At 36.1% G+C, this 20,603-nt stretch overlaps 2 protein-coding genes across 2 annotated transcripts; one reads left to right on the top strand and one right to left on the bottom strand.

Annotated features, from left to right (window-relative positions):
- The first annotated feature begins 2,350 nt into the window (after positions 1 to 2,350).
- LOC145204158 (uncharacterized) lies at positions 2,351 to 15,613 on the top strand. Its single transcript, XM_080076612.1, has 26 exons — positions 2,351 to 2,542; positions 2,702 to 2,839; positions 3,193 to 3,236; positions 3,443 to 3,620; positions 3,862 to 4,000; positions 4,156 to 4,215; positions 4,568 to 4,629; positions 4,877 to 4,923; positions 4,989 to 5,034; positions 5,364 to 5,432; positions 5,555 to 5,616; positions 5,982 to 6,252; positions 6,700 to 7,477; positions 8,122 to 8,243; positions 8,482 to 8,581; positions 8,765 to 9,103; positions 9,351 to 9,445; positions 9,710 to 9,801; positions 10,329 to 10,470; positions 10,772 to 10,893; positions 11,510 to 11,700; positions 12,145 to 12,332; positions 12,715 to 12,883; positions 13,688 to 13,788; positions 14,199 to 14,333; positions 14,898 to 15,613. Exons 1-26 carry the CDS (start codon positions 2,468 to 2,470, stop codon positions 15,048 to 15,050), a joined length of 3,918 nt encoding a protein of 1,305 aa, XP_079932738.1. The 5' UTR covers positions 2,351 to 2,467; the 3' UTR covers positions 15,051 to 15,613.
- Positions 15,546 to 20,346, bottom strand: LOC145204167 (E3 ubiquitin-protein ligase RING2-like). The gene is made up of 8 exons (XM_080076625.1): positions 20,009 to 20,346; positions 19,418 to 19,578; positions 18,741 to 18,956; positions 18,200 to 18,306; positions 17,794 to 17,889; positions 17,373 to 17,463; positions 16,732 to 16,897; positions 15,546 to 15,991 (listed from the first exon to the last, which is right to left on the bottom strand). The coding sequence occupies exons 1-8, from the start codon at positions 20,081 to 20,083 to the stop codon at positions 15,890 to 15,892; spliced, it is 1,014 nt and encodes a 337-aa protein (XP_079932751.1). The 5' UTR covers positions 20,084 to 20,346; the 3' UTR covers positions 15,546 to 15,889.
- Between the last annotated feature and the right edge of the window lie 257 nt (positions 20,347 to 20,603).

Here is a 20,603-nt window from a genome sequence, read left to right as displayed (position 1 = left end):
TTGCTGCTTTTGAGCTGTTGAGACGAAAGGTGCGAACTATATGTGACTCTTATTCACAACTCTAAGACAAATACATTTAAACTTTTGACATTGCTTTAGATGTTGCCTGATGGTGATTACATTTGTGGTTACAAAACCGCCTTATATGCGTGAGGTTGTGGGTTCGAAACCCACTTCTGTTCAAGTTTTTCCTGAAAAGGATAGTTACTTAAACCCCTAAATATAAGGATAAATTGTAGTTTGTACCAACGATGTAAGGGTCAGATTTGAGGTGATAAAACACCTTGAACTTGCAGATAGTGTGTTTGTGGTTGTAAAAACGTCAAAATAAATTCATTAATGTTAGATTTTTTATTTATGTTCGACATCTGAAGAGAACAAAATTAAAAGTTATTAAGTTATGATTTAAAGTAAACCTATTCGTGCAAAATCTTACCCAGCAGTCTCGAACACCTTGGCTGTTTGATATTTTATCCAAACATTTTTTACATGTAGGTTAACCTGTACAGTAAAGATAAAATCAGTTTTTTTGTGTAACCATAGAATGGTGCAAGCTCGACTGATTGTGTGTGAAGTTATTTTTACATTTCTCTAAAACGGCATGTTTGGAAGAAATATAATTAATTTAACTACAGTGAGGCATAATAATATTAATCTATCACAGGTTTACATGCAAAAATCTCCTTATGCTTTTCCAATTATCATCATCATTTGATTACAACAAAGCAAATGCTTACATACAATAAATAGAATTAAAATGTGAGTCATAGTCTCATACAATAAATAGGTTACGCTAAAAAGAAAGATTTTTCTAGCGTAGTAAAACACTTGTCAAAGTAAATCGGAAAACACTTGTTGAACATGTGAAAATTCGGTGTAATTTAAAGCTCATGCGTCTGGCAAGAACCGTGTGCTTCTTCGTCATTTCGCGCCACAACCGCGAAAGTTGACCCGTCTGTCGGCTGGTTCTTTTCCGCCAGTTTCTAATCATGGGTTATTACGGCAATTGTCTGTTTCGCTGTGTTTGTGTCCGTTTCCGTGAACGTGGAAATCAAATTCCCGAAGTGGATTTAATTACCGCCTGAACGAGACACCATGAAACAAGGCTACAATATTTCTCGGTTTGTTTTGATTTGATACGGTTTCATGTTTTCGTAAAGGGCAATGTTGTTTTAACGTGTGGGTTAATTTAATGTTCGTCTGAAATGGATTTAGACTGATGATGTTATTTTTACCATTTCTTAGTAATCAGACATCGTACTAGACTCAATATTAAATACCGTTTTACTATGTAGCGTAAAATTTGCGAAAACAGTGATGTTTGTTTGACCGCTATAACCTTTAAATTCAAGAGGTAAACGTTTGAATCAAACGGTTCTTTTTAGTGTAATCTGTTAATAATTATTTGGTAAATATAGTCTGCTGCTTTGTAGGATTTGCATCATTGTGGCCGGTCCTGCAGTACTGCGGATTAAGTGCAGCGATTTTCAAACGGTACGCCCTGGAAGGTAGCCGGGTGTGCTTTGAGAACGAAAAATCTTATTTATAAAATAGTCATGTGGTTTCATGAGAACATTATTGGCCTTATTACTTCGTGTTTTAAATCAGCTTGAATACAACGCAACATTTTTGTACCCTCAAAATTTTTACCCCCAACCACATTTAAGTTACCATCTCATTAATGAGAGAAAAGGCCACATTAATGAAACACTAGCCGACAGACCAGGAATTCACAGCCAGTCTACCTGCTCATGTCGCCTACCGTTATAGAAAGAAGATATGATTGCAACCTCAGGGTAGATATGATTGTTTAACGAACCAAGGTACGTTGCGTTATGACCTAAAAAAATTCTGGGGGGTGTCGAAAAGATTTAACTGTGAGACAACAACAAATGTTTGGCGCTGCATCGTCGCAAAGATGGCCGAGTGGTTAGTGTAATCGCCTTATGTTTACAAGGTTATGGTTTTTAATTCTGTCTCGGCATCTTGTGTTTTCAACCCAGTGGAACCTGAAGATAAAACAAACAATAAACTGACCACAACGTTCCCCAACCTCGCCCTCTAATGCAAGTCCCTGTTTTACAACGCTTGTAGTAACCGCGTAGCTGCAGCGTTTACCATCTACGCACCAAATGTATCCTTACCTTTGTCGTGCTTTATAACGTCCCAACGTTGCGCAGCAATTTCCGGCTTGGTAAATATATAAGCGCAATTATGCTGCTACGATTTGTTTCTCACGGCGAAATAATCTCAACTCAACTCAAATAACAAACCTTCAAGTTGTTGTTTGAAAGTTAAAACATCAACTAAAATATATTTCTGCTGACAAATCCATAGAAATATATTCGAGGGAATTCCCCAAACGAAACCGGTTGGCGCCTTTTGTGTGAAGAATTTTTTTGCGAATATTTGACATAATTGAAACTGTTTTCCGAGTTTTAATGTGTCGCGTTAGACTACCATTGCGATGGATGAAGACGACACAAATCCTGAATTGTTTAAAGATGTTCGTTACTATGCCGTTGGTACATTGGACATAAAGGTAAGAGGTTAATAGTAACCGGAAAATATTTATCGTAATTTTTTTGAGTTATCAGTTAGTAAGGTTTACATTCTCCAACTTATCAGTTAAAATGTGAAACTGTAAGTCTTGTCTGAAACTGTAAAATCAGAAATGTTGTGTAAATATTTTGTTATTTAGTTGAGGGAGACACTGACTAAAAGGAAAGCAAAAGCCGAATCATATTTAACATCACTTGTCACTCACGCAATTGTTGTTGATCCGACTCGATATGAAGCAGAAGAAGCTCAAGAACTCTGGCAAATTCCCACTGTTACTGTAAGTTGGTTTGTTTGACAACCTCAATGTAACTTCTAAATGTATACACTTACAATAAGTTTGGTATGGAGCAAACCCTGTATGCAGTATATGGGAATTTTCATTAGATGTGGTGTGTAAAGGACCCTATGTTCGCTTGTATGACCTTTTCAACTAAAGTGATAAAGAGGGCCAGGCATTACTTTGTACTAAAATTTATGCATGCAGTCCAACAAAATTGGCATGCAATGACTTGTTTTAAAACGAACTCTGCAAATGTACAGCATATAATTTTTCACTTTTTCAAATAATCAGATTGCTACAAAACCTAAATTCGTTTATCATAAAAAATTGCCTTTTTTATTTTATTGCAGGTGAACTGGGTGGAGAAATGTGTTTTGTGCAACAAAATTCTACCGTATCCGTTATTACTTTTATATTTTAGTTTTTTTTAATATTTATATAGAATTGTATTTCCTAAATTTATAGTTGTTTGTAAAATAACTTTAAAATGTTTGAAACATGGACTGCTAAGTAAAAAGGTTTAAACCACTGATTTAAGCATCATACCAGTATATTTATGAAATATGACAACAAATCCTTGACAAAGTGATGAAAATAAAGAACCAAAGGTTTCCTTTCGACCACGACTCAGCTGTTTTCAAATTGCAACATCAGCTTTTCCGGACTCAGCAAGAATGACAAGGAACAACTTTGGGGACCTGTCACTTTTCATGGTGGAAAATGTCAATCGAAACTCAACAAGGATGTCACTCATTTGGTTGTTGCTACCACAAGTGGTGTAAGTTACACCACCGAAACAATTTAATAATAATGCAAATACAATAACAATACAGCTAAACATTAAGCTCAATGTAGAGTATATCTAACAGCAGGTTACTATACAGCTAAATTATGGTTATTGATTTTGATGGTATCGTTAGTCAAAACTGACACCCTTATCATATGATTTGCCATATGATGTGATAAACCTATTTACTTTTATATTTTTGCAAAATAGTTATGTTGATTTTATTCTTTAGGTCAAATATGAACAAGCGTTGAAGCATGACGTAGCATGTGTAACTCCTGATTGGATAACAGATTCTGTAAAGAAGAAGGAAAAACAAGATGTTACAGCTTATCATCCAAAACTCAATATTGTACCTAAACCCAAAGAAGGTGGGTTTGTCTGCGTCTTAAAAGTTGTTTATTTACTTTTGGTTGTGTTAATAAATTGATTTTCTGGTTGGCATTTCTTTAAAAACACCACCAAGTTTGTTTATTATTTGCACTAAAGTTGAATCCATGTATAAGATGACGTTTTTGTTTGTTAGCACCGAAAGAAAAGTTGCCAGATGAAGTATCACAAGCTGTGAAAGAAATGTCGGTAGCAGGTAAAGATTCAATGCTGCTCCATTTATTTGGTTATACTTTATCCTGAAGAAAAACATGGCAACTGAGTATTGTTGTGTCAGATCTGTGTGATGTTGTAATGGCTGGAAAATACTTGGTGCTTGTTTGAACATAAAAACTTATTTATTGGGGCAACTTGGCTTATCTCTCCTAAATGTGTTGTAAACGAAGTGCAGACGATAAAACCTTGACCATATTCACTAGGATAGGATGTGGCACTCCAGTTTGTTTGGAGTCACAGGTTGAAAAATACTGTTGTTGCACACAAAACTAAATTGTGGTTCGTTTCAAATGTAAAATTAAAAATCAATGAAATGTTTTTCGTTTTTTCAGACACAGCAGGAAAAATGACAGTCACCTCTACTGAGATGAAAACATCAACTGGCCTTCAACCTGTGAGTGCAAATATTGACTGTTTCATCACTATTATTATGTTAATCCAAACTATTTATTACCTACTTAACTATTCATTAGCAATGGTTGTTGTTAAATACTAAAGAGACATGTTATTTGGGTCAAATATTCATATTTTCTACACATATAAATAAACGATGAATGACCTCAGGGTTACTAAAGTTTACAATTTGCTATTTTTTTTATTTTTACATTATCGGTTTAAAATTTTCTATTTTATTCCAAAAGGATTCTGGGGCATCAGTCACATCAAAGCAAGCTCCAATGATACCAAGGTTTGTGATAATCACAAATTTGTATAGTGTTGTGATTTTTTTCATGTGCTTTAACTTTGTTTTAGTTCTGTCAAATCTCCTGGTTCTGCTGGTCCACCGAAGCCAAATCAGGTAAAATCTTTATTTTTCAAAAGGTTTTGATTCATTGGTGCATTACTTGGAACCAGTTTATTACATTTAATTACGGAAAAGATTTTTTTTTTTCTTTACGCTTTATGGTGTGCGCTCATTTTGATTTTGTTTTTTTCTGTAGTTTTTTTTTGACGTTTCTGAATTGTTGGGTAAATTTGAATAACACTTTCACAGTTGGTGGATATAGTTACTGGACTCAGTGTAATTTGCATTAACTGTACATGTATAAGTTTATAGGTTACTGCGCATTTAAACAGACCTCTCTTTTGCGAGAGCAATAGTTTTACTTCTACTGTTATCGCCCCCAGAGCACGACACCGACTCGCCAACCTTTGGAACCTCCATTTTCACCTAACAACCCCAATATGATGCAGCAGGTAGTGTTTTAAATTGTTTCTAAATATAAAAAAATATGTATGTATATGTTTTGTGTTGCCACATCTTATTGCATTGACTTAATCGGCTGTTTCAGATTTACTAAACCTTCTTTTGTGTTTAGATGCGATACGGAGCAATGCCAAATCAAATGTTTCGTCAGGGCACCCCTTCATCAAACCCAAGGTCAGTTTCAATTGCACAAACAAGATACACTATGTACAACACATTAAAAGCAAGCAGTTTCATGTTTATAAGGCAATGTTGTGTAGCAAATCAATTGCAAACATAAGTTTATTTCAACACGCAAACGTTTATCCAATTGTATACGATGCTGGCTAAATAAAAAAAACTCTATCTAGATATTTAACATTGACACTGAGCTGCTGGACATTTTATTAAGACTCAGGTATGCATGCTGGCTATAGTAAATAGTTTCAGTTGGGACTTACGATTGTGCTTACCTGCCTAAAACTTATGTTTTTAGATTGCTAATCTAACAAAACGTCTATAACTGTTTTAATGTTGTTGTTTTTTTTACAAAAATTTAGAATTTTCTTCGCTTCACATCCGATGCATTCACCCATGGCCCCGAACCAATCCATGATGATGTCATCAACAATGACATCACAGACATTTCAAACCCCGCCTGCTCAGCAAGGCTTCTCTATGATGTCACCCAACCAGATGATGATGTCATCAGGGGGACAGCCCCCACAAATGATGATGCAACAACAGACAATGTCACCCAACAATCAACCTTTCATGTCTCCTCCTCCACGGAGCACGAGTGGATCGCCGAGAAGGAATAGCGGAAGTCAGGTAGAGATGATTTCTATTTGCCAATTCTTGCTTGTGATTTAATAAATTGTGTCAAAGGTTTCAATTGAAGTTTATATACTCGTAGTGGGTTCTTTGGATTTTTCAAGGGTGTAATAAAGTGCCACTGCCAAAAAATAAAATGATTTTTTTTAATTGTAAAAAAGGGTGTTTATACATTGGGTCCACAACTTAAACAAATTTAAGCCACAACATTGATTTAAGGGTTCAGTAAAGACAAAAAGATTGGAAACTACTTGGATATATAACAAACCAGAATACTTTCTGAACTGAAAACATGTGAAGATAAAGTACACCTTAATACAATAGGTTACATGAACAAATTTGGTCATTGATACAGAGGTTTATCATTTGTAGACACAAAACAGCTGCTTTTACATGTGTTAAAATATTTATTTGCAACTCAAAGCAAATTCTGTTATCTTTCAGACACCTGGAAGTAAAAAGAAAAAGGCTGGAGGGGGTCAAGCAAATCGTGTTTCACCCCACGCTACGATCAGACAAGTTCACCCGATGGGGCAGGGGTTCCAACAAAAACCGGGACAGCCCCAGTTTAGCCCCCAGCAACAAATGATGCTGAAAGGGAAAGTCCCTGGGGCCATGGATCCCGGTGGGATGGTGAATCAGCAGATGATGCCAAAGATGGGTGAAGCGGGGGCGATGAAACCCAGGATGGGGATGCGACCGGGGATGATGCAGCCCGGGAGATTCCCTGGTGGGGGAGATTTTCAGGGAATGCAACATCAGCAGATGATGTTACAAATGCAACAGCAACAAATGAGGATGAGCATGATGAACCAGACGTCTCCCGGGGCTCAATCGGCCCCTCACCCCGGCGACCCCATGCAACAAAAATGGCCTCGTGCAGGCATGGACCCCAATTTTCCAGGAGACCAGCACCAAGCGATGTTTCCTGGGCAGCAGCAGTCACCAAACTTTTCTCAAGGTCAAATGTTGCAGCAGCAAGGTCATCAGTTCATGATGAACCGAATGCCAGGCCAGCCTTCCACTCAACAACAGTTTATGTTTCGCGAACGCTCGCCAGGAGGCATGAACGTGAATCGATTTCCGACTACTTCATCTCTCGAAGCTGCTGGTATTGCTGGGATTTCCCCTATTGCGTTACAACAGGGTTTAATGAATTCGCAACATCAAGACCAACCAGCTCTAATTCATCCAAGTTTGCAAGGAACTCTCTTCCCAAAAGGTATTTTATGCCGCAAAAAATCTTGGATAGTTTTTGGGACTTTTTAAAAGTACCATGTGGTTGTGTTTTATACTTTTTGGAGGAGTTTTGCACCCATTTAAAGCTAAACTGCTTGTGGGTTGTAGGTTCCATGTCCTGTCACAAACAAACTACTACTTGAATAGGCAATGAACCAGACTTAATAATGAGTTGTTGACCTAAAGGGTCATATAGAATAACATAACTGTACTGCTGCCAGCCTCAATGATGGTAGAAATGAAGTAAATATAACCATAGATTGAGAGAACAATTGTCAGGTTAAAGCAAACCAAACGAACAACTAACATAACTAAGCTGCTGCTGCAAGGTATGCTGTATTAACAATTATTGGTATTTCAGCAATTTTATTACAAAACAACTCATATTTCCCATATGGGACATCTTCTTTAGGGAAATGGCGTAGTAAGAATCACAATGCAAATATAAAGTACAAAACCAATTTGTGCAGCTGCAAACAGCCACAATTAAAATGATAAAAAACTTTTGTTCAATGTTCAACGCCACCCATAGATTTTTTAAATTATAATCTCAGTTTTTATTGAGAACCTGCAAGAAGAGCAATAATTCTTTTTACAACAAACTAACATACCTCAAATATATTTTAGTTCCTTCAACTCAACAAAGTGGGGGATCAGCTCCGAAGAAAAGAACGAAATCCAGGAAGAAAACGGAAACTGGGGAAGAAGAAACAAAACCGAAATCCCGACAAAGAACGACAAAAGCTAAGGTGGAAAAAAATGACATGATACAATCTCATCCAGATAAAACACAATACTTTTTTTTTACTGACTTGCTCTTGTTATGACTTCAAATTTAGGTGAATAGACAAAAAATTTTTTTTGTTAAACACGATTATCCTCTGATGACAAAGCTTCAGACTTCGACTGCGGCTACATCTTTAGTTTTAGTTTAGTGATAAAAGATACAAGTTGTTTGTGGTTTTATCTACTTTCTATTGTTTCAAGAAACCCCAGGTCCCAACCACACCAACAACTCCTCACATGCAGCCCCAGGTTGAAGGGCCCCAACAGGGAATTCCCCAACAGCCCCATTTTCACCCTCAAGGTTTGAAAACTTATTAAAAAAACAATCACCCTAAAAACCTGTTATAGTTTGTTGTTTCATTTTGTCTCAAATTTTTATGAAATTTTTTCCCCTTTTTTGTTTTTCTGGATTAATGTTTTTTTATCGATATTTAAAACTGTAGAAGAAAATCAGTGAACTAAATATCTCTCTAATAAACCACAGGTGTTATGACATCACAAGTAATGATGACATCACCAGGTGGTCACCCGTACATGGGTCAAAACCCGCCCCAATTTGCCCCCAATCAAGCCCAGCCCCCTATGATGACTCAAACTCACCCGGGAATGCAAATTCGTCCCTCAATGATTTCGACCAATCAGCAGCCTCCGATGAGCATTATGCAGAAAATGAATGCTGCCCCGATGGTAGCAGAATCGATCAGCGAACAAGCGAAACAAAACGCTGAAACCACCGAGTTGAGAGGACAACTCGTTGACCCGTTGTTGTGTGAAGTAAAAGAAATTGACGAACAATTCGCTGTAAGGGAACCAACTGAAAAAGGTTTGTTGTTTTGCTGTTTACTGTTAGATAAATTTGTACATTTTGATTTAATTTTATTGATGTAATACTGGCTCCAAATTGTCATTTGTTTTTCCACAATAAGTTAAAAATAACTTTTTTGTGTATTTTTTTGACTCTGTTGAAACAAAAACAGCTTTTTTTTTACAAAGAAAGAATTAAGAAGAGTAGAATTAACAATGTGTGACATATTTATATATATTTTTATAATGTTCCTAATTTTGCGTAGTGCCACCTGAGCTGTTTTTGCTTGGATGTATTTTCTACATTTGTGAATACGAGGAAGTCTTAAACGACATCAGTGTGATGAGTTTGTGGAAAAAGGCAAGTTTAGTTTAAATCCAAAAAAGTTTGCAAATCTATTTGAACAAAAAAAAATATTTTCTGTGCTAAAGATGCTTGTTTTGTATATTTGGTGTTTTTTTAAACCTACAGGGTTAGAACTAATTAAAATTTTGTGTTGTGATGAAAAAAGATTTGGTCTGAAAAATCCGAAAGAATTTTGTCATCAGCATTCATCATTTTTTAAGGACACTGGATTAGTTATGACGGAAAATAATTTGGTCTGTGATATTGTTTTTATTCCAGATGATTCAGAAATACGGAGGAGTTGTTGAGGAGAGCTACCTCCCTATTTGTACCCATGTTATCTGTGTTACTGCAACGACACCAGTATTCAGGTAGTTGAATCAATAAATATTGAAGTTTTTTGTCACACAATGTGTTTCAAACAATAGCTTCCACACAGTTGTTTGGAAGACAAAAAGCATACCTAACAGTGTCTAAATCTGCTTCAGTTGCTTAATTCTACAATTAGATAAGTGAGGACTGACCACAGTGCACTAACCAAATCACATAATTCTGTTCTATGTTCTATGATTTTTTTTACGTTTTGCAATCATCAGTGAATTAACTGGGAGCAATTAAAGGGTCTGTACAGCTTAACAAGCCACTGGTGATGTAAGTACCTTGGAAAGCTACAAAACTAGCGTGGAATTAAGAATGTTTGTGACATCATAATGCACTGAGCGTGCTCGGCCAAGCACCTGGCATTAACGTTGTATGCTCGGTGCTCAACCAAACAGAACATTTTGGCCCTTCCCTACAAACCAACATACAGTGTTTCTATGCTTAGCTGCTGTTTGGAAAGCATTCCCTTGTGTGTCCTTTGCCGATGATAACACAGTGAATCATTTGTCAATTTCAGGCAAGCCATCAGCGATCGCAAGCGTTGTGTCACAGTCTACTGGTTGAACGACGTTTTGCAACTACGTACGTTGAAAGTTCCTTGGCTGGCGATTCATCTACCGACAGTGTTTCCGCTTGATAACAAACCTGCTGCAAAACATGTAAGAAGTTCATCCCAATAAGCTTGGATATCAATGTTATTGTAGACTGCAACAGTTTGTGTGTCTTGTTTAAAGACTAGGATTGTCATTTGGCAACAGTTTATTTCTCGCATAGGTTTGAAAAGCAAGAATAAGTAAATGAGAGTTTAGTTCCATAGGATTTTTTTTGTTTAAACTATTCAGATCTGATCTTAATTTTCCCTGTTTAACCAGTTACTTGAATAAATTGCACTTTTTTTATTCATGTTGTGTAATGTGCTTGTATTATTTTTTACAAAATTTGACAACATTTGTTTTGCAGACGATTAGTTACAGTGGTTTTCATGCGAAGGAGCGGGAAAGATTGAAGATGATGGCGTTTGTGTGTGGAGCAAAATTCACTGGTTTCTTCAGTAGATCCAATACTGCTCTGGTTTGTAAAAGGTGAGTGAATGGGTTTGATTGGGCACAGAATGTATTAAGCTCAGCAGCGAATAAGTTTAGTGCACTGTGATTATAACACAACTAGGTGGGAAGAATTTTTGTCGAGACATTTTTGAAAACTATAAATCTCAGCAAACCTGGGCCCGAAAAATTTTGGGAAAAGATTTAGATTAACCAATGTCGATAAAGTCTTCATATTCTGGATCTTTTGGGACCTTAAGTTTTGTCGGAATCCAAAAACCAGATTTGAAACGAGATTCACTTTATTAAATTGAAGACTAACATTACTTCAATACTGAGGTCAGCAATCTTTTATGCGGCGCATGCCAATTTACTTGTTTTTCCCTGTGTTAATGAATTTACATGCCAATGTTTTGCTAAATAATAAGGGTTCAAGCCAGCAGATATCAATAATAAAGAGAAAGCGGAGTGTTTTGTGCATGTAAGGCTGGATTTGTCATGAGAAAATGGCATGATAAAAAACTATAAACACGCAAATCGCTTGGCATGCCATGAAAAACCACCTTGGTATGCGTGCCAGGGGTTGCTGATCTCTGCTTTAATATCTTTTTAATTCAATCTCAGATATAAAATTTTGTTTCTAAAATTATTTTAGGACCAAAAGTGCCAAGATGGAAAAGGCAAAGGAATGGCGAATTCCCTGTGTAACATTGAGATGGTTACGAGATTCATTACACAGCGTAGAGCCTGTTGACATGCTGCAAACCAAGTATCAGAAATTTGACGATGATTCTGAAACTTCTCATGGTTTAATCCTGGATTTCAGCAAAACAAAAAATTTTCTGGGTCTGTTTTGTTTTTTGCTGAAAATGAGTGACATGTTGGATATATTTCCAAATTTTTCTCAAATTGCTGTAAATTTTTTTAAAGGAAACCTTTAAAATTTGCTTGTGTGTGTAGTTTTTCGGTGTTAAAAAAAAAGGTTGTGGCAATGCCTTACTCGTTTCAAATGTCTTTCAAACTGAAAAAGGTTGTTTAAATCTTTGTTACCATTGTAAGTTATGCACCTTGAGCCCACAAAATATGCCGCTTTGCAATAAATTACTAAAATCCCATAAACTACCAATTTGAAAATGACCTAAATTTGTTACAGAACACATTCGAAAGTAGCCACATAACACATTCGAACACAGAAACATTGAACGTAACACAGAACACATTCGAAAGTAGCCAAATCTATGGAGTCAAGGCCTTGCTTACATAAAACCAACAAACTTCTTCTTTTCACAGAGGCTTGGAAGATGAAAATCCATGTTTCTCCTGAATCACTTTCGAAATCTCAAGTGAAGCGAAAACTTGAGTCGATACCTCAAAGTCCAACTCCAGCTAAGTGTGCTCGGCCGAGTGAAACTTACCAAGCTCTTCCCAGAGTTTGTTTTACCGGGTTCGCTCCAATTACTGTGCAGGATTTGTCAAAGGTTAGATGGAGATGATTAAAGTGTTTTGTTATGAAATTTGTTAATCAACATTTATAATATGATTCTTTTTCATTAAAACAAACACAAAGTTTTAGAGAATCTTGCCAAAATTATTATGAACTGCATACTAGGAGTTCTAGGAGGAATCAACAGGATGTAGAATATAATTTTGATTCATTTAAACACAAGGTTTTGCTTAGTTAATAGCTGTTTTAAATCCCCATTAAAATTGTCAATTGTTTTTTGTAATAAATCTTTTCTTCATAATAAAATCTACTTTGAAGCAAAGTAAAAAACTGTGACATTTCCAAGTCATTAAATCAAATCAGGAATTTTTGCAATGACTTAAAAAAAGATTTCTGTTGAAACAATTTTTATTCAGAAAATCATTGCATTGAACGGTCGAGTGGAAACAACATTGACTCTCTGCACCCACCTAGTGTCGAGTCATGTCTCTCGGACGGTGAAATTTCTGTCTTGCATTTCTTCGTGTTCACATGTGGTCACGCCTGAGTGGATCGATGAAAGTTTCAAAGTTAATTGGTTGTTGGGTGAGTGATGAAATTTTTGTCGACTACACAATATGTAAACAATTGTCATGGAGTTGGGTTGGGATTTTGGGCTTTGGAAAGTCATCATATTTTGGGATCGAGATTTCCTGGGGTCCCAGTCCTATTGTGGAGTACTCGTCATAAAAAAATACAGAAACCTTTCAATGAGTTTACCAATTACTCCAAATATTTTGAATAAACCTGGTACATCTTCAGTGTTAACAAAACACTAGTAACATCTAGGGATGTGCCAAAACGGCAAATGTTCTGTTTGGTCGAGCACCGAGCATCTCACTTTAATGCTCGGTGCTCGGCCGAGCACGCTCGGTGCATTATGACGTCACAAAAAATCCCCTTTCTACGTTTTAGCTCTACAATGCCTCTTACGTCACCGGCGGTGTTTTATTAAGCTGTATATGCCCATAAAGTACGCGTTTTTCCACTATCTAGTGCTTTTAAAAAATCATTCGTTTTTGTTCATTGACACCCTTTAGAACACTAGTTACGTATGTTAGCAGGGCATGAATATGCAAATTTAACGCTCGGGTCAGTTTGTGCAACTGCTCGGCCGAGCACCGAGCATCAAAAACAACGATGCTCGGTACCGAGTACTCGGGCTCTGGCTCGGCTCGGCACATCCCTAGTAACATCTCCACTGAAACTTCATAAAACATCTCAATTTACTTCCAATATAAAAGGGCTCAAATATAAGGTGCCAACAACAACTTTCAAAATTGAAAGAAACTTATTCTGCAAACTTTTCACTTTTTAATTTTTCTGACTTCATGTGCAAATATTTTTCAGATGAAGAAAAGTTTCATCTTGTTGACAAAAATGCCGAAATGAAATTCAATTTTTCGCTGCAGGAGACGATTAAGAGAGCAAGAAAAGCCCCTTTGTTTAAGGTAATGTTGATCAGGTTGATCAATGTTAGAGTCACCGGAAGGCCCGTTGAAGGCGTTGTACGGAATCAGCCGGTCACCAAGCATTCCCATATGGCAAGATACAAGCTAGAAAAATCTAGTCTGCGGTGGGATTCGAACCCACGATAGGAGTCTTTCCATGACTTGCTCTACCTACTGAGCTACATGGTGAACTCAGCGGAATTCAAATCACAAGCACTGATGCCTGTTGTCACTTTCCAGAATAAACCTATGCTTTTGTTTTACGTTTAATTTAAAAAATCAACACCATTTGTCCGTTTTTAATTGGACCATGAAATGCTGGAACTTCTACGAGAGAATTCACAATCACAAAACCAATTAATAATCATAAATTTAAAAAAATATTATTGTGTTGATACCTCTATTTTTAGGATTGCTTGTTTGCGATCACACAGAAGGTGGTACCTGATCGAAACACACTTAAACAAATCATCGAATGCGCCAGTGGAAAAGTTCTCAGCAAAATGCCATCGTTGGCTGTGATCAAACATGTACACTCCAGAGCGGTGAGGATTGTGCTTGATTTTTACTAATTCCATCTTTTCAAATGTTGTGACAACTATAAAACGAAAACTATAAAAAAAATTCAGCAATATATGAAATACAATGACTTGAGTTTTAAACTATTATTTTCCACTTGTCTTTATTTAAATTAATTCCATCATTTTACTGATTATGTCATTATTGGGTGAAATAAATCATTTGTACCATTTAACTTGTAACCAAGACAAAAAAGATTTACCTTTATCCACCGGTGTTACTGTCTCACGAAATTTTATGAGATCAGCGAACCGGTTAGCATTACTGGTTACTGTTAATGGACTTTTTGTAACAGAACCGGCTGAAAAATATGACTTTTGTGATAGAACTTGCTGACACAAAATTTGAATCCCACTACTGCCTTTTTTCCAACCCTATCTCGACAAGTTTTTTGTCATTTATTGCATTTTGAAGTAAATCTAACAAAATGTTGCATTTTTATCATTTAATAAATTCAATTCACATGCTATCATGTCCTAATTCTTTTAACCCTGTCTTTTTAGTAAACAAATATATTTTTATCTTCACAGAACCCACACAGTCAACTGTTCATAATTTCATGTCCAGATGATGAAGGGATCTACTTGCCACTGAAGAAAGAAGGAATATCGGTGCACAACGCTGAGATCGTACTGACTGGTGTTCTACGCCAAGAAATTGTTACCAATATGTATCGCTTGTAAATCGATGACAAAATCTATCAATATATAAGCTATTGCTGCCACGCAATATCAAGTTTGTAGAGCTCTTCTGGCAAATGTAAAATTCTATCAATTGTGTCAAAATCTATTTGTTAGTTTCTTCCAAGACTTTTTGTCTCAGATCAGCCAGAACCATGTTTGGGGGAAATTTGGTGATTTACGAAGAGCTATATCTCACAAAGGATTTAGTTTTGGGGTAAAGGGAATTGAAACCAGTTGTTGCAGCACGTACAGCTGTAGTGTCATGCAACAAGTTTATATTATAGGACTACTTCTTGTTGTGGTTTGTCAGATTTAAACTTTAAACATATACTAAGGTTTCTCTACCACTCGATTATTAAGTTTTTACTTAATACAATTTGCCAAAAAATGTCCTATTTGCACCACTGAGTACCTCTGCTGAGCGAAGATGGTAAAATGCCTTTTGGGCTTGTTGGCTGTATTTGATAAATTAAATCCTTGTTTCAATGTGCACTGTTCTTAAAGTTTGTTCCAGTTTTATTTCGTAAAGAATAAAAGATATCACGATTTGTCGAAACATTAAATGGTTCACTGTGTACAGTACGTGTGACAGTGAAGGGAAAAATTAAGCATTGGGTCCTCTTAAATCAAACGGAAAAGTTTTTGGGTGTTTGTTTCAAAATCTCATATTCTTGTACAAATGAGTAACACAACTTATCAACAAAATTCCCCCTCAAATGAAGTCTTTTTCTGCACTAGGTGCAAGAACACAAAAAGAACGAATGTTTCATTCACTGTCCAAGAACCATGGAAACATTTAAAATGTGGAACATGGAAAAAGTCTTGTTGAAGTTGTGAAATCAAATCACAGTCTCGTGTTTGCGATAATACAGCCTCAAAGTGGTGTCATCTCCGCTGCGGGATTCTTGCACTTTGTCCAATGTGTTGCCATGATCCAATAACTAGAAGAAAGAAATTTGGTTAGCTATTTTTCACCAAAAGTTTTGTAAAACACTAGACCAGTGGTTCCTAAACTTAATTGATGAATTCTTCACTTAACAATGTAAAATGTTTTCGTTCCTCCCCAATAGACTACATCAGTGGTCGGCAACCGCCGGGACAAGTTCGTTTCGTTACCGGGCCGTATAATTTTTCAGATTAGATGCTTTAAAACGTTTTGCTCATGTATCTCTGGGAGGATAAACTGTTTTGTGAGTTTTTATTGCTAAATATTTGTAGTTTTTTGAAGGCCGGTCCGCGATAAAATTTCAGTTTTGAAAGCGGTCCGCGGTAGAAAAAAGGTTGCTGACCCCCCGACTACATAGTAAACCATACAAAGTTCATTTAAAATTGGGTATTTTATCAACTTCACAGGTCATACTCCCAGGGTTAAAGTGTCTATTTACAAACCATACATAAAAAGTAAAATCCTCTCCTTTAAATCTTCCCAGATTGAGAACACTGACATCAAAGTGGCTTGAAAAAAAAACTCCCAGAGAGGTTGTATGAAGTGAACACATCATATTGCAGGTATCTCAACAATCAACCAGTGAAAGGTGTCAAATTTTAGATTAAACCATTCATTTTATGATAGCCCAGAAAAATTAGAATTGAAAACCCAAGCAGTGCCATTGCCAGATAAAGAATGGATTTGACCACGTATTCAATATGCACAGAAGTTTTGTTTGTGGAAAATACTTGCCATAAATGAGCCTTCTGTTGATTTCACATAGATTGAATATTCTGGTAAACTCTGATCAACCCCAGTTTCAGTGGTTGGTGTATTTTCCTGTCCCTCGAGGTCAAGTCGTATGGCGATGTATCGAGCCAGATGTCGAACGGTGGCATGTACTGAGGTTTTCACCAACCTTTCACAATCAATGTCTTTGTTGTAAGTTTTACAAAACATGAATAAACAAAGTGCAAAAACAAGTTTGTTTCATGGCCAATCTCATGTCACCACCTATACTGATGAGAGCTTATAAGTCGAAACAGTGTGCACTGTCCGCAGCTTATCATTCATTGGCTTCATACTTTTATGTCTGTTTTGATAACAGCAAAAAATAAAAACAATGTATGTAATCTTATTCTTGAGGTATAAACTTATTCTTACTCAAATTGGTTAGGAACAAGTAAAACTACAGATGGTGATTATATGTGACCAAGCTATTAAGATCGAATAAATTTTAAGCTTGTTAATATCACAAGGTCTATAGAATTTTACAACTTACAAATGTAGCCCTTGACATGCTCAAAACAAAATAGCCACCAATAAGTGTTAACGTTGATTTACAAACTTCACTTTACAGCTATTATGTCCAAACACCAACAAGTACTTTCTACCTTTTATGATGTTCATTTCCAGCTTCAACTTCTTCAGGATGTGAATGTAGTTCAAGTTCAACCGACATCGAGTTTTCCTTGTTGTTGTTTTCTAAAATATAAATTGATGTAGAAACTGTTTGACCAACCGTGTAAAAAGTGATTTCCAAACAGTCAGCCGATATTTAACCAGCTGACAACCAAATGCTCTTCTTAGGAGTTCATGGGAGATTCAGTAATCACTTTTTTGGTTTTGTGGCATCATATTCCTGTGACATCACTTGCCCAGTTACTATTTTCAGTTTTTTGAAGAAAGAAAACAGAGCTTATCTGCATTTTTACGAAGGGTACCAATATTAAAACAGTTCAGAACCACTAGTCTGAAGGTGGTAATCTGCTACACCTTATAAAGTAGCATCATAGATTTCAAGTATATACTAACCTTCTTGCACTGGTGTGGAAGTACTGGGTTCATCTTCTTCCATCGGTTCAGCTTCAGTTTTTGGTTTCTTTGCTACTGGTGACGAAGGCTCACTTTCTGAAAAAAAAAATCAAATAAACTCAGCGCTGATAACAGGATTTGAAAATCAGTAATATTCATGGCTAGACTGGCCCTGAGCAAATTGGTTTACTGGAGTTGACAAATGATGTTCATTTTGTTGTGTAATATCTTCCTCCCGTCTCATTAGGACTTTTGTCTCAAAAACATTGTTTTTATTTTTTTTGCATAAATGACAAACCAAATATTATCAGAACTGGGTTGAGTGAGGGTTTACTATTAATGTAGGTTTTAATAAACAAGAGAAGCAAAGAGATTTGGCCAACTTTATTTGGACTGACTAACTTACTGGGTTGCTTGATATTTTCTTTTCCCTCATTTGGGATCTCCGTTTTAGTTGCTTCTACTTTCACAGGTTTCGGTGTTGCCATTTCAGATTTCTTCATCTTTTGTTGCCTGTAAACAGGAAAACATTACACCTCATGTCAAATAAGTTTGGAAAGCCTTGCAGAATACTACACTTAATTATAAAGAGTTTGTTAATCGATAACAATGTGTTGGTTCCTCACATCACATAATAAGCTTTGCAAAATAGCACACAACAAAACTAACAGAAATCATCTGCAATTGGGAAGTTTTGATTTCTAATGTTTTCAGTTATTTTACCAGAATTCATTTTAGTTCTTAATTAGGGTATTTTTTGAAAACTTTTGGTAAATTCTTCACCGGGGGTATAGTTAACAGCTTTAGAGACAAATAAAAGATGCATCATCGGTGCATGAAACAAAAAACATGTTAGTTTTTTATCATTACAATTTATGAAAGAAAAAGGTGATGAACTTTTAGCATTGTACAAGCCTGACATAGCATTTAGTACATTATTGACCTACCTGCTTATGGCTTGTGATCTAAGGCCTTCCTCTACACTTGCTGTCAGAGCTGCTTGATTATGATGTTTGGTGATATTCTGCAAAACTTTTTCCTGGTGTGCTTCGTACTCGTCACGAGACGGATAAATTTTAGCAATTAAAGCATCAAAATTGGGATCCGGTCTTAAGGATCTTCGGGAAACAAGTTTTTTTCTGCATGTTGGGCACTCTTTATTTCTGAAGCAAAAACATTGTAATACATTAACACTGTTCAATGAATTGTGCAATAGACCAGGGCTTCTCAAACAAATTGAGGTCGCGAAATATATAGTTTTGGGGTCACGAAACATCATGTGTCATTATGTCATTGTCACACTAAATGGTATTCGTGCGTCAATTTATTGTTTAAACATCATTCACGTGTATAGGCTATACCCGTCAAGGGGTTGCATAGAAATCTATGTTCTAAAATGGGGTCACAGAGCAAGAGACTTTGAGAAGCCCTACAATAGTCTACTAAGTTTTGGATAAAACACTAACATGTAAGTGAAGTTACTTCCAACACATAAAATTAAGCAGTGCAAAAATATTTCTTAATAGTTTGGCATGTTAATAGTTAATTCAAGTGGCTTAAGAAGGCTAACAAATGCAGCAAAAACAAGCAATTAAACTGGTGAATATTGAAAATGTTTAAATACCCGCTGCGTAATGCAGTTGTAATACATTCGGAGCAAAATCTATGCAAGCACTCCTTGGTAGTCATTGTGTTCCGAAGCATATCAAGACAAATTGGACACATGAGCTCGCTGTGTAAGCTTCGTGGTGAGACTGCAATCTCAGTGTTGTCCGTTATCACCTCCTAAAAACAAATGCAAAATTGTTAAATGTCGCCAAAAATGTTTATAATTAATTGAATTATATCTTTTACCCTGGTAATAAGTTATGTAAATAAATAATTCATTCTTCAAGCATAATTGAAATAATGGGACATTTCACTCAATCCATATTTTTTGGGTGTCCTTGCAGTTTTATGAAACCTTTTAACAGTGATAATTGGATAAAGTAACAATGTGAATATAATTTGACTCGAATATTCTTTCACAAGAAGTCTGAATATGAGAAAATCATGAAAAGCTTTTTTTTTCTTACAAAACTTTGTTGTGTACAATTTATACGTCAAAAAATCATTTTCGTTTGATTTAAATTGCATTTAGTCAAAAGTTGGTTTCAGAAATAGTTTGGACAATGTTTAATTTTTAGTTCAAATGAATAAAGTTTTTGAAAATAACCTGTGGTGTCCTTTGGAGTTCATACGGTGTTAGTTCCCATGTCTTGGTTGTCTGCACAAAACTGTTTTGCGACATTTTACTGTCTTGTCAACTTCTTGCTACTTATGGTTTAACTTTATCCGCAACTATCTTCTACGTTCGTTGTGTTGTTTTACAGAAAAATACAATTTTACCTCGCAGTCGCACTTCTGGTCAACTTGGCATTGTCGTGAGCTGACTTTCCGATCATTCGAAACAATTTTAGTCCTAAAATTATGATTTTGGTCTCAAAAGCAAACACTAGCGTTTTTTGTAATTCTTGGTAAAGCCTGCCCTTGTAACTTAATGGAATATTCACATTTTGTTTTTAATTGAAATATTTAAAGAAACTAACAGTGTGGCTACGAAATTTGACATAATTTTGCATCGCGTTTTGCTGCGTAGCAAACCAGTGACCTTTCACCTCAGCGCCAGAGAACAGACGAAATCGCTCAAGCGTTACGTAACGCAATGGAAAAGTTAGAAAGAGGAATTATTTGGAGTTGGTGTTGGGGACTTGGGGTGTTTGTTGGGGGTGTTCGGCGCGGCAGCGGTGTAAGCGTTTACTTGTGCTATT

This window comes from Phallusia mammillata, chromosome 1 (assembly GCF_965637545.1).
Source record: "Phallusia mammillata chromosome 1, kaPhaMamm4.hap1.1, whole genome shotgun sequence".
NCBI lineage: Eukaryota > Metazoa > Chordata > Ascidiacea > Phlebobranchia > Ascidiidae > Phallusia > Phallusia mammillata.
Note: the sequence above shows the minus strand (reverse complement) of the source record. Positions and strands in the feature narration are given on the sequence as shown.